The following is a 13,796-nucleotide window of genomic DNA, read 5'->3' on the forward strand; positions in this document are numbered from 1 at the left end:
GTCTTAAGTAAGATAAAAGTTACGCTAAATATAACACTCTTGGCCTGATATTGAAGACATTTTAATGATTGCAATTAAATCTATTAATTTATATCCAAATATGAATACCGAAATTATGGTGGCATATTTCTGCCACGAGATAGCTAGGTAGCTATCACGATAATATTGTAAACTTTTCAAGAAATGTGTGTATTTTTGTAAAAACATATCAGCAAAAAATAATAATTTTTAAATATTCTATTTATTTCCTGAAAATATTTTAGCGCAAAATTTTGCTTGAAACTGCCACGAGATACTTGATAGCTATCAAAATAATATTTTAACTTTTCAGTGAAGTTGTGCAATTTTCTGAAAACATTATCACAACGAATTATTTTTTCTAGATATACTTTTTATTGCCAGGAAACTTTAGGCTATTCAGATAAAGTTTTCAGAAAAGTTCGAAATAACATGATACTTTCTGAAAGTATCGAGATAGCTGTCTAGCACTAACGCAAAATGAATCGAGATATAGAGGATATTTGTTTGTTTCAGTGAAATACCAATTTTATTTCACAAGTGAGTATCGTAAAACTGATATTTTCACGAGTGGCGTAGCCACGAGTGAAAATGATTTTTTTTTTTTTTTTTTTTTGGTGCTCACGAGTGAAATAAAATTGATATTTCACTTAAACAAACAAATTTTCTTTTTATTTCATGTGTAAAACTCTATTTTTGTTGCGTAATTTATAAAAATGTCGAAAATCGCGGGAAAGATTAACAGAAAGCATAACACAAATGACGTCATTTTATCGACGTCATCGTCATTATGGTCCCCGGTATTCATAACGCCCGGTATACAATTTGACTTCAACAGTGCGACGGAGGACCGGAACAAGTTCGGCAAAAACAGTGAAAATAAAAATGATAATCTGCTGTTTCAAAACTGTGGATTATCACTTTTATTTCACTGAGAAAACTCTATAATTCACTGGAAAACATAAAATAAACTGATGTAAATTACCGCAATAACATTTCCAGGAAACTTACGACTACTGAGATAATCTTTTTAAAAACTTCGCTTTATCAAGATATTTTTTCCAAGTATTGCGATAGCTATCTATCTCGTGGCACAAATATGCCACCATACGAAATACCATTTAGCAATTTACACAGTTTGAATCTTGCCAATATTAGATACTGTTTACGTTAACTAGAAACAAAAGATGCGTTTCGCGTGAGAAAACTTGAAATATTTGCAATGTGTATACAGGTAGATGCATTTATCAAAAACCTGTCAAAATGCGGATGCAGAAGTCATGTATTAATTTCAAAAACGATAACAACAAAAAAACTAGTATATCCTTAATGTGTGAAACTCAGTATTGCCTATGCAATTTTCACATCTTAGAGGATATTAAATAAATAGCCTAAATATAATATAAATAAATAAATAAATAAATAAATAATGGTAATAACAGCTTTGCACACGGTTCGGATATGCGATTTGTTTACATGTGTATAGCAGTTGGGATTTAATGTAAGAGTTTAGATGCAGTTACCCTAACAGACACATTGTTAGGTCACTTTGGCGATACACAATATGCCTGCGCGGGCCTTGGCAGTTGCACAACAAAATATATCATAGAATGATAAAGTGTTTCAGTGACGCAAGTATTTTGAAACATAACTATATATCTACTGTTACTGTTGATTTAAAGTTGTTGTGTCCTGGAGTGTATTGTATAGAGCAATTCACAGAACTCTGAATTTTCTATATTCTAAGTCTGGCATAATTCATGTGACTACAATAATTTTTCTAAGTTACTAGGGATGTCAGATATAAGTATAACAAGGCAGTCTGAAAGACAGCTAAATCCCCCGCCACTGCTATGGATAGTGAAAGGTTACACCTTTGACCTTTAGCTGTGACCTTGACCTTGAACTGACATGGCTGACTCATGAATTTTGCACAGCGTCTTGATGAGGTGATCATTTGACCTAAGTTTCATAAAAAGTCTCAAGGGGTTTAGGAGATACAGAGCTCATACCTTTGACCTTGAGTTGTGACCTTGACGTTCAGTTGACATGGCTGACTCTTGAGTTCTTGATGAGGTGATCATTTGACCCAAGTTTAATGAAAATCCTTCAAGGGGTTTCGGAGATACAGAGTGGACACAAAATGGAAGGCTCAAACCTTTGACCCTAAGTTATGGCCTTGACCCTGGGCCGGCATGGCTGACTCATAAGTTCTGCACATTGTTTTGATAAAGTGATCATTTGACCCAAGTTTTATAAAATTCCTTCAAGGGGTTTAAGAGATACAGAGTGGACACAAAATGGAAGGTTCAGACCTTTGACCTTGAGCTGTGACCTTGACCTTGAGCCATGGCTGACTCATAAGTTCTGCACATCGCCTTGATAAGGTGATCATTTGACCCAAGTTTCAAATGAATCCTGCAAGGGGTTTAAGAGATACAGAGTGGACACAAAATGGAAGGCTCAGACCTTTGACCTTCAGTTGTGACCTTGAGCGGACAAGGCTGACTCATGGGTTCTGCACATCGTCTTGATGAGGTGATCATTTGACCCAAGTTTCATGAAAATCCTTCAAGGGGTTTAGGAGATATGGAGCGGGCACGAAAGTTTTACGGACAGACGGACGGAATGACAGAAGGACGAACGGAAGGACGGACGGAGATCATTCCTATAACCCTCACCACTTGTGGCGGGGGATTAATAACGTGTTTACCATCTCTTTATTTTCATATGATATCACAGTATTTCCAACCACGTTGACCATGTATATTGTATATTGTATGTATGTTGTAATTAAAACTTCTGTTCTGTTCTTGTCGAAAAATTTTCAACATTTTGAAGGGGAGCCCCTTCCCCCCCCCCCCCCCCCCCCCAAAAAAAAAAAAAACAAAAAAAACAATCCGCTGGGAGATGGAGACCCCCTTCCTCACCTACCCCACACTCGCAAGATAACTGGTACTAACAGGATAAACACAAAAAATCTAAATAGCAGATATTCTAATTTTTATATATGTATTTATCAAATTTCAATTTACTGGTCATCTTTAATGTCATCGTCGATGGACTCAAAGTACGGTACGCCTGAAGTGCGAAAAGGACTCGTTTATGCATAAGTATGCCAAAAGAAGCTTCGTAGGCGAAAAGGAGTTATATTTGTCTAATTACTGAGTATATTGTTGTTGTTTTTTAACACAGTTTGAAAGATATGATTAAATTACTCACCTAAACGAAAAAAATAAATAAATCCGAAGGTAAATGAAAAATTTTTGACATTTAATAAACCGTGATCTGATAAACTCCTTTTCGCATATGGAAATTCTAATTATTAAATATTTTGCTTTTTGATATGATTAAATCACATATTTAAACAAACAAAAACATTCGATGGTAAATGAACAAAATCGTGACATTTAATAAAACTGTGACCTGATGGAATTCTATGCGAAAAGGAGTTATATTTTTCTATATTTTAACCAAAATTTATATATTTTCCTGTTATCGTTAGGGTTTTACGAAAATGTTCAAAACTGTATTGAAAAAAAAATCCCACTACATTCAGTAATTAGAAATATATTACTCCTTACTGAGAAGAAATTACATATGCAAAAAAGAGATTTTCCCATGCGAAAAAGGAGTTTTGCTGTATTACGGCATCAATATTTTTTTAGCCAGGATATTTTCCTTTCGTATTAGGATTACATTTTTTTGCTTCATGGAAGGAAATTTATCATGGTATTGATATTGTTTGAAAAAAATACGTTAAATCAGTTATTTGAAAAATATAACTCCTTTTCTTGAAGAAATAACATATGCGAAAAGGAGTATTCCACATATCAGTATCAAATTTGGTCTGGATATTTTTCTGTTACATCAAAATTTACTTCTTTTGAGTTTTATGAATGCAATTTTGTATTAGTATTCATACTTAATTAAAAAAAAAACTTAATTACATGCTGTAATTTAAAAAAAAAACAAAAAACAACCTCCTTTTCGCATAGAATTTCCATATGCGAAAAGGAGTTCATCAAATCACAGTTTTATAAAGTGTCACAGATTTTTCATTTAACATGGATTTTTTCTTCTTCAGGTGTGTGATATTATCATATTATTCATACTGTGTCGGAAAACAATGCATTGTATTCAATAATTAGAAAAATATAACTCCTTTTCGCATAGAAAATTCCATGATACGAAAAGGAGTTCATCAGATCACGGTTTTATAAAGTGTAACAGATTTTTCATTTAACTTTTTTTTTTCGCTTAGGAGTGTGATTTAATCATATTATTCATTCTGTGTTGAAAAAAAATGCAAACCGACTTTTACGATTTAAGATCACCGGAAAGCAAACTACTTGTATGTGTGTACTATGAAAATTTGCATTATTTCAAATTTCTATCCTTTAGATTGGAGGAAATACTCCAATTAACATATTATGATATATATATTCCTCATTTAATAAAATTATCTAGAGTGTGTAGTTCACTGAACATAATCAATAGATTACCATATACCAATAAACTCCTTCAGCAGGACTAACGTTATCATAACTATAAAAATATTTCTATAACTTCATTGTCGTAATTCAGTTTCGGTTTTCAAATTTAATAGTATTTTCAAGACACTAAAAGCTTTCTCCGACAAGGTGTATCAAAACATGACTTTTGAATCACGGAGATGTTGTTAAAGACTTTGTAAGATTCTGGGTAGTATCAATTTTCAAAATATATATTTTTACACGAATCGTTTTTTAGTTTGTGTTTTACGTATTGTGTATTTAGTTATCATAGAAATTTCCTGGCGGTCTTAACTTTTAATTATTGTGCCGAAGGTTAAACGCAGGGTTTGGTGCACACCATAAAATGTTAAGACTTTCTAATAAATACTATGAAAAGATCCTTTGGAAGCACAGAGCGCAACTAAGCAACATAATAGCAGACTCAGTTTGACTGAGTCTGTTCACAAGAGGTATGAAATGTGCAACACCTCTCACGCCCCTAGCACCGGATGTACTCCGTGGTCCCAAAGGACCAGAAAATATAACAATACTGAGTCCTAGTACGGAGAGACTTTTTACAGTCACCACACGACCCTTAAAAATCTATAAAAATATGTTTTTGGAAGCATAGAACGCAACCAAGCAACATAAAAGCAGACTCGGTTTGATTGAGTCTGTTCATGAGAGATAACGAAATGTGCAACACCTCTCACGACCCCTAGCACCGGCTTAAGTGGAATTCTATCATTGTAACAAGCGCTGTCACTAATGGTGACAAATGCCCCCGCAGCGCCTTGACCTTTGACCTGGTGACCTTGACCTTTGACCTGGTGACCCCATAGTCAATAGGGGTCGTGTAGTCAATAAGTACTATCAGCATGTGAAGTTTGAAGGTCCTGGGTGCAGTGGTTCGCGAGTAAAGTGCCATCATGCAAAAAGTTAACATTGGCCCCTGTGACCTTGACCTTTGACCTGGTGATCCCAAAGTCAGTAAGGATCGTATACTCAATAAGTACTATCAGCATGTGAAGTTTGAAGGTCCTTGGTGCAGTGGTTAGCGAGTAAAGTGTCTTCATGCTAAAAGTTAACATTTGCCCCTGTGACCTTGACCTTGGATCTAGTGATCCCAATTTCAGTAGGAGTCGTGTACTCAATAAGTACTATCAGCATGTGAAGTTTGAAGGTCCTGGGTGCAGTGGTTCACGAGTAAAGTGCCTTCATGCAAAAAAATAACATTGGCTCCTGTGACCTTGACCTTTGACCTGGTGGCCCCAATGTCAGTAGGGGTCGTGTACTCAATAAGTACCATCAGCATGTGAAGTTTGAAGGTCCTGGGTGCAGTGGTTCGCGAGTAAAGTGCCTTCATGCAAAAAGTTAACATTGTGACGAACGAACTAACGAACGAACGGACGGACAGTTGAAAACTAATATGCCTCCCTTCGGGGGCATAAAAATAAATGTACTCCATGATCCCAAAGGACTAGAAAATATTTATAACACTGAGTCCAAGTACAGCCGCTTAAAGATTATTGCTGTGATCGTTAATGTACTCTTTGGAAGCATAGAATGCAACCAAACAAAATTATAGCTTTGTATCAGTTTTAAAGGTTAATTAAGGAACGTGTTCAAGTTATTTAGCTCCCATAACATGTAACATCAAATATGTACTGGACAAAAACAGCTAACCCACACTCTGGTATTTTGCCAAAGTCTGAAAAATACTGAATGCACTTTTTACATAACTTATGCATTTAGATCAATATAGTAGTGGTTCAAAATTTCAAAACTATCAAATCACGCAAAGATATACATGTAATTTGAGCCGCACCAAGGGAAAACCAACATAGTGCATTTGCGACCAGCATGGATCCAGACCGCATCCGCGCAGTCTGGTCAGGATCCATGCTGTTCGCTTTCAAAGCCTATTGCAATTAGAGAAACCGTTAGCGAACAGCATGGATCCTGACCAGACTGCGCGGATGCGCAGGCTGGTCTGGATCCATGCTGGTCACAAATGCACTATGTTGGTTTCCTCATGTGCGGCTCAAATTTTATTCATTTTGCTATCACACCGCATGTTTTGAAGTCGCAAAAATATACATAAAAGTTTTATTTTTGAACAGCAGAGGTGAAAATTATGAGTTTTTTACTAGAAAATTGTTATATGTAATACAAATATCAAAATGTCGATTTCATACTGTTTTTAGTAACTTTTTACTGTCATTTTTCGTTTGTTTATAACTTGTTTATAAACATTAAACTTTGTATTTTTGCGACTTTTAAAACATTGATTAAGGTCATAAAATGAGTAAATTTGTATGTCGTGGTATTGAAATAAAAATGTTATCATCAACAGATTATATTAAACGTACGTTAAAATTCAGTAATATTAAAACATTGGCAAAATAACAAATGATGATTAGCTGTTTCGTTCAATATATTTAATCTTTGTATCTTGATAACCACAATCACGTGATATGAAATGTAAATCTATTTACAAGATGTATAATGTCTGATCTATCATAAACAACAGCCGATAAGTCTTGATGATAGGATTTTCATTAGCCAGCCAAAGGTACTAATTTTATTTTTTTATGTATTAACTATACTAATTTGTAAAAGTTTACAATGATAGGGAAAAATAAGCGCAGTGATAGAGAATCCTACACGAACAGCAGGAAATAAAAAAACGTCTGTTAAGCATGTTACAAGTTGCTTTTGTGATCAAAGACATATTTTCGTTTGTTATTGTGGGAACTGTAAACTTTCAGTAAGTGCACACTTTCAAAATAATGTATATACACATATATAGTATACATCTCTTTAAAGATTACTCACACAAGTAAAGGAAACTTTTACTTAATTTTTAATTTCCTTATTTACAATTATGTTGATGTGCGTTAGGAGTTAATAAAGTAAAGTGCATAAGTGTTTTTTGAAAAAGGCCAAGTAGAGTGTTACAACTTCAACTGCTTTGTGGAATGTTTGTGGTTTATTGTTTATATCCGGGTTTTCGGCAGTGCTTGAAATAACATATACGGAGGCGTCCGTTTTGTTAAAACATTTCTTTGTTGGAATTCAAAGTGAAAGTATCTGGTCTGTACATGCTGTATGTCACCATTTTAGGATATTGATTTAGCAATTTGAACGACATTTATGTAATTTGTAACTGGTGTACATGTAGGATATAGCGATTAAAGGCTAGAGGGCGTGGATGGTAGCATGCATTTCCACTACCGTCCATGAACAGGTTCAATCAAATCGAGTCTGCAACATTTTCATTTTTGTCCTGTTGAGCGACCTGTGGAGTTTCCACATTTTCTATATTATGGTGGTCAAATTACTTTTTAAAATCCTACACCAGACTGAAGTGGTAAACGCGTTTGCCGCGCGGAAGTATGATGTCATATATACGAGAGAATAAACCAAAAATATAAATATACATCTTTTTGAAATGGATGATATCAGTGAGTTTTTACGACGTTTTGGCGATTTTTTCTTTGAAATGTTTTTTTTTTTTGTAAAGATTCCATTACATGTGCCAGAAAATATGTCTTTCAATCTGTACTTGTTATTGAATGTTAAATGACACTTGACAAAAGCCAGTGACATATAATGCTGCTAATTGAGCATTATTGCACACAATCCATGGTGTCTCGTAATATGTGCTATACCGTTTGTATATTGCCAATATGTTTGTTGTTGTTGTTTTTTTTACATATAACACGTAATTATAGACAGTTAGTATGCAAATACAAAACTTTCATTTGAGATAAAAAAAAAAAGAAATATAAGCATAACTTTCAAGATTGAATAGAGAGAGAGAGAGAGAGAGAGAGAGAGAGAGAGAGAGAGAGAGAGAGAGAGAGAGAGAGCTATGAATTAAGGAAAAAGCCCAAAATGAAATATCTTTTTTCTCTTCTTTTTTTTTTTTTTTTTTTTTTGTTAAGAATAATCATCACTACCCGTTCAAAAACGTGTGTGTTTATGTAAGAAAAACTTCGATTTTTCGACTTTATATAAGTGAAGACTGTTCTATTGTATGTGTTTGGTGACTCTGCCTTTTAGATATCTTTGTCAAAGGACGAATTGGGGAAGGCAGGTCATAACGAGAGAACGTCGACATTAGCGAAAATGGACGCCACTTTTAAGCATAATGATTACAATTTAGATTAAAATATGTAAAACCCTTTATGTAGACAAAATGGACACGTGAAATGTTAACTGATATCATAGGACATCATGTATTGAGATAGAAATTTTCCATTTTTTTTATGAAATCACTCGTATTTCTCTTAACTTTTACGTAGAAAAAGACAGTATACATTTATACCGTATATGATCTAATAAAGTATGTTAAGTAATAGCTGCTTCTGATAGTTGAAATAGTACGTGTGTTTGTTTCTTCGCCGACACCAACTTACCGAGAGAAAAATATAACCAATGACATTGTTTCAAGACGATCCATGATGGAGGGGAATATTTCCTATGACGATTTGACAGTATTCTTCCTCGTCTCTTCTAATTTACAGAGATATTTTAGTTATCTGTGGTGAGGCATCCGGAGTGAATGTTGAAATTTATAAGCGAAAATGGACGTCATGTTCTAGCGCATTCAACTACTGAATGAGCAATATGAATGAAAAAAAATAATACATCAAAACTGACGCTGTAACATACTGAAAATCATAGAAAGTAAAGTAACTGGACTCAGGGTTGTAATATTGTCTGGTCCTTTTGTTTCAAGAAGTACATTCATTTTTCAGTATATTAGAATTCCGCTTAAACTGATACGGGGATGGGGGCGTGAAGGGTGTCGCACATTTCATTACCTCTCATGAACAGACTCAAACGAGACTACTGTCATGTTGCTTGATTGCTTGATATACTTCCAAAGGATCTTTTCACAAATTCCTATTAATCCGTCTTTAAAGAATGTAACTGTCAGTTTTTTTTTATATTCAAAGGTTTATAATCATTTTGTTTAAATGTGCCGAACAAATCATCGGGGGACATATGTATAAATTGTGTGCATCAAATGCACTAAGTACCTTCTTCAATGATTAAAGTTTTCTGAGAATTCCGGATTTGGTTTATTTATTCGACTTGCTACTTTTACCATCTCAAAACATATATTTCTTCTGGCAATATTAATGTAAGACATTATCTTAAAACCGTAACGAATTGAATTTCAAAAACATTTCTTAAAAAACTTTCGGAAACATTTTTCTTGTACACCGGACAGGGTTTCCGGTGATTTTACCCATGCCAGCAAAACCATCAGTCACCCCATACCGGTGACTCTTGTGATGTTAATGACAACTAACGATTTTTACACTGATTTTATATTATTCATTTGAAATTCGATAAAATGGTTGTTCTTTTTCCTTATATATTTCTCTATCCAAGAAAAGTATTTCACAAAACAGATAACTCTTCGCCACAAATGATAATAATAAACCGGAACTTTGTTGTTGTGTGTCTTTGAATCATCACCATGCCATTTCTGGTTATGGACGTTGATCTTCCGCGCTTTGTTTAAATACGCTACAATATTAAGAACGCATTTCGTAATTTCCTTTACTTTAAGTTAGCATAACTTGCTAAATACGGTATGCAAGATTAATAATCCACCAAAAGTATCGACCTGGATATTCACATCTACATCTAGAAGCAGTGACAGATCATTATCTTAATTAATCGATAATTCTGCTAGGATACGATAAGATTTAATTAAGTCGGCAATACATATACAAAAATAAATATGTTCTAAAGAGTTTTTCTAAAAACATGACTACATATCAAGGGTATTTCAAAATGTAAAATGGCTACAAATATGAAATGAGCCGTGCCATGGGAAAACCAACATAGTGGGTGTGCGACCAGCATGGATCCAGACCAGCCTGCGCGTCCGCGCAGTCTGGTCAGGATCCATGCTGTTCGCTAACAGTTTCTCCAATTCCAATAGGCTTTAAAAGCGAACAGCATGGAGCCTGACCAGACTGCGCGGATGCGCAGGCTGGTCTGGATCCATGCTGGTCGCACGCCCACTATGTTGGTTTTCCCATGGCACGGCTCAAATGATAATATTACAGCATAAAATCTATGAGAAACATGTTAATTGTACCAAACGTGGTTTAAAACCGCTTAAGGGGAGAAATGGTTACGAGATAACCGGGAATATGGGCAAATTTAAGGTGTCATAGTTGAAAATGTGTCTTAGAAGTTAGAAACTAAAATCAGATTTGAAATAACCATTTTATAGAGTCATTCAGTTATCATTCAGTAAACGACAAGTTAGAAATACATATTTATGTAATGAAAAATAACTTCAGGAACTAACATATAATCAGAATCTATATAAGCCCTGTCAATATTTTTATCAACAAATAAGAGCAGAATTGCTGAGCATATCTATACTTTTCATTCCAAGCAAACAGTACAAGCCCGGAAAAATGACTCCAAGAATTACGATATAATATGCTTAGCATTTTTGATCATTTAGGCGTTTTATATCTGATACATCTTTATAAGCATTTGAGTTTTTAAAATACCAGAATTATATTCGAGAGACTATTAACTTTATATATCTTTGTTATTAATTAGTTCCCAGGTAATCATAAACTGTGGCAATTGGTATAGCACGGCGTTTAGCACGGACTTTAGTTGTACGGGAAGCAGATTTATCCACTTATTATCACGTGATAAAACAAAATGGAGGATGAAACAGACGTACAATCGCCTTTGCTTAGTCGTTTTCGGCAGAGAATCCACAATAATTCACCTAATTCTGTAATTATTTGATATGTCTAACAAAAATATACTTTTATTTTCACATGTAGCCCTTTCCGGACATGATGTACAGAAAGGGTGTAATTTCAAAACTCTTGTCAGCTTTCAGAATTCTCTACTTTCAGTTTCGGCAGTGGCTAGGATTACGGTACCGTAATCCTAGCCTCCGAGTCTAGGATTACGGAAGTTCCGTATTTCTAGACAACCCAACGAGGACAGGCAAGGATTACGGAAGTATTTAAGAGGCATCAAATATATGTTAGGACATGCATAGATGATGTTTAAAACTTTTTTTTCAGTTGAAATAGCGATTTTTTCATGCCTGTCGCAGGGTTTTTTCTAGGTAATTTGGGAACATAGCCTATACCCACAAAATTGGGAATTTTTACTCGTTAATGTTCCAAATTGGGAAATATTTAGCCCCATAGTATATAGTAAGGAATTAAGGATGTGTTTAAGCTTTTGCTCATACACTTGTTTCATTGTACAACCTCTTTAACATACTTCCATTATAAAATTGTCCATAATTTGGTCAATATTTGTACAATTTTGGTGAAATTTTTTTCAGAATGTAGATTGGGAATTTTTGCACTCATTTTGGGAAAAATACATACTTTTTGGCATTGGGAATATAGCCGAATAACGGCTATAAAAACGGCCGAAAAAAAACCCTGTGTCGTATCGTGTTATGATCCGCCATTTAGGATTAACGATATATTAATGGCGGCACTCGCTACCGGGTGTATAAACAGAGTAACAGCTGTTAAAAATCTGTAGTCAAATGTTAAAAAAAGAGAGACCCCCCAAAAAGAAGGAAAAAATCAATAAAAAGGAAGAAAAGAAAGAAAAATCATTAATATGAAATAATAACATGCTCTTAACAAAAAACAAAATTACAACACTATTTTTTAAAAAGAAACAAAAGAAAAAAACAATATTTTTTATGGAAATTGTAAAATATGGGCATGTAGTCGCCACCATTAATATATCGTAACCCAAAATAACGGATCGATAACATAAAATAGTATGACAGGCATGAAAATCGATATTTTAAGTGGAAAAAAGTATGTTTACAGCATAATTTATACATGTCCTTAAATATATTTGATGCCTCTTAAATACTTCCGTAATCCTAGCCTGTCCTCGTAGGGTTGTCTAGAAATACAGAACTTCCGTAATCCTAGACTCGGAGGCTAGGATTACCGTAATCCTAGCCACTGCCTTCAGTTTCAGAATAAAAGATGTCATCATCATCATTATTTACAATGATGACATGCATTTAATGCTTATACATTATGGTCATGTGTGGGGGTTAGAAAAAAGTAAAAGACTTTCAGGTTTCCTGGACTACTCAGTCCACCTAGTGCATCTGATAAATAACTAAGCTTGTATAACCAATTGCTTGTTTTCAGTTACAAACATAATGCATCAGTCTGTCAAACTAATTAAGCAAAGATAAAGGGAAAATTATTAATAAACTCATTATTAAACTTGCTCAATCTAACCTCCAACAAAGGATTGTGTAAACCAATGAAGGTGTACCTTGTGAATGCATGATTAATAGACAACATGTGTAGAAGACAGTTTTATGAATCTAAGAATATTTTTTAAATGTATAGAATTTATTCCAGGGCTTGAGAAATTCTTTGGAAGCAACTCATCCTGTAGGACAAGCTGGCTAGAATTTCCATTTGTCCTGCTACAATTTGTACTTGTCCTGCAATTCATGAAGAAAATGAGTGTCTATTTTAAAACAGCCTTTCACACACTTTTTATTCAATCTAAATCCAATTTTGCATCTAATAGACATCTAAATCTGACATGTATTAGACATCATGGTTAGAACATTGGTTAAATGTTGGATTTTAGCAGCCAACATAGGAGAGATCGCCATGACGTCATGCATCAACACCTGTTTATCTGGCGGTGGGCAAAACAAAATGTTTTTACATTGTTTGTGTATGGATCAGAATTTTCAGTTTTAAATAACTTTTTCGTTCATATATGGATTTTTAAAATTTAAAAAGTTTTGAATTGCTTACGATTTTCCTATTTTCTTATTCAAATATTTTTTGAAAATGAATAACCGTTTTAAATGACATTTGATTTTAATAGCGGCTTAGCGATGCTCCAAACTTTTAGAAAAAACACTGTAAGTTAAGCATTCATAATTAATCTATTTTATAACAAAATAATATTTAAAAGTTATCAATAAATTGCTTGTTTTATATTCTTTCCATTGATCAAAAAATTATTGATATCATTTGTGTTTTAAGAAAGTTTAAGCAGTTAGAAAAACATCACTGTTAACAGAAAAACATGGACGCTCGACGTCTGACCACCCGATCTTTGTCTTATCAGTTCTAAAAATAGAATATACAACGGATTTGTATACAAACACGATCTCTCCTATTACGACCAAAATCCAACAAAGATCCAACTCTGGTACAACGTCAGGTGTTTACTGGGCAAATGGTTATTGTTAAGTGC

At 34.1% G+C, this 13,796-nt stretch overlaps 1 protein-coding gene across 3 annotated transcripts in view; it reads left to right on the top strand.

Annotated features, from left to right (window-relative positions):
• Positions 1-6,962: 6,962 nt before the first annotated feature.
• The window catches only part of LOC123564565 (H(+)/Cl(-) exchange transporter 7-like), a 52,675-nt gene continuing 45,841 nt past the window's right edge, over positions 6,963-13,796 (top strand). The window contains exon 1 of one of the 3 annotated variants that reach the window (XM_045358234.2): positions 6,963-7,089. Coding sequence is in view for 1 of the 3 variants with exons in the window: in XM_045358233.2 (XP_045214168.2) it covers positions 11,229-11,306 (78 nt within the window). In the remaining 2 variants the exon portion in view is untranslated. Of the gene's footprint in view, positions 7,090-7,456; positions 7,611-11,178; positions 11,307-13,796 lie in introns of those variants that run through there. The other 2 variants (XM_045358235.2, XM_045358233.2) reach the window with 2 other exon arrangements.

This window comes from Mercenaria mercenaria, chromosome 2 (genome assembly GCF_021730395.1).
Source record: "Mercenaria mercenaria strain notata chromosome 2, MADL_Memer_1, whole genome shotgun sequence".
Lineage (NCBI taxonomy): Eukaryota > Metazoa > Mollusca > Bivalvia > Venerida > Veneridae > Mercenaria > Mercenaria mercenaria.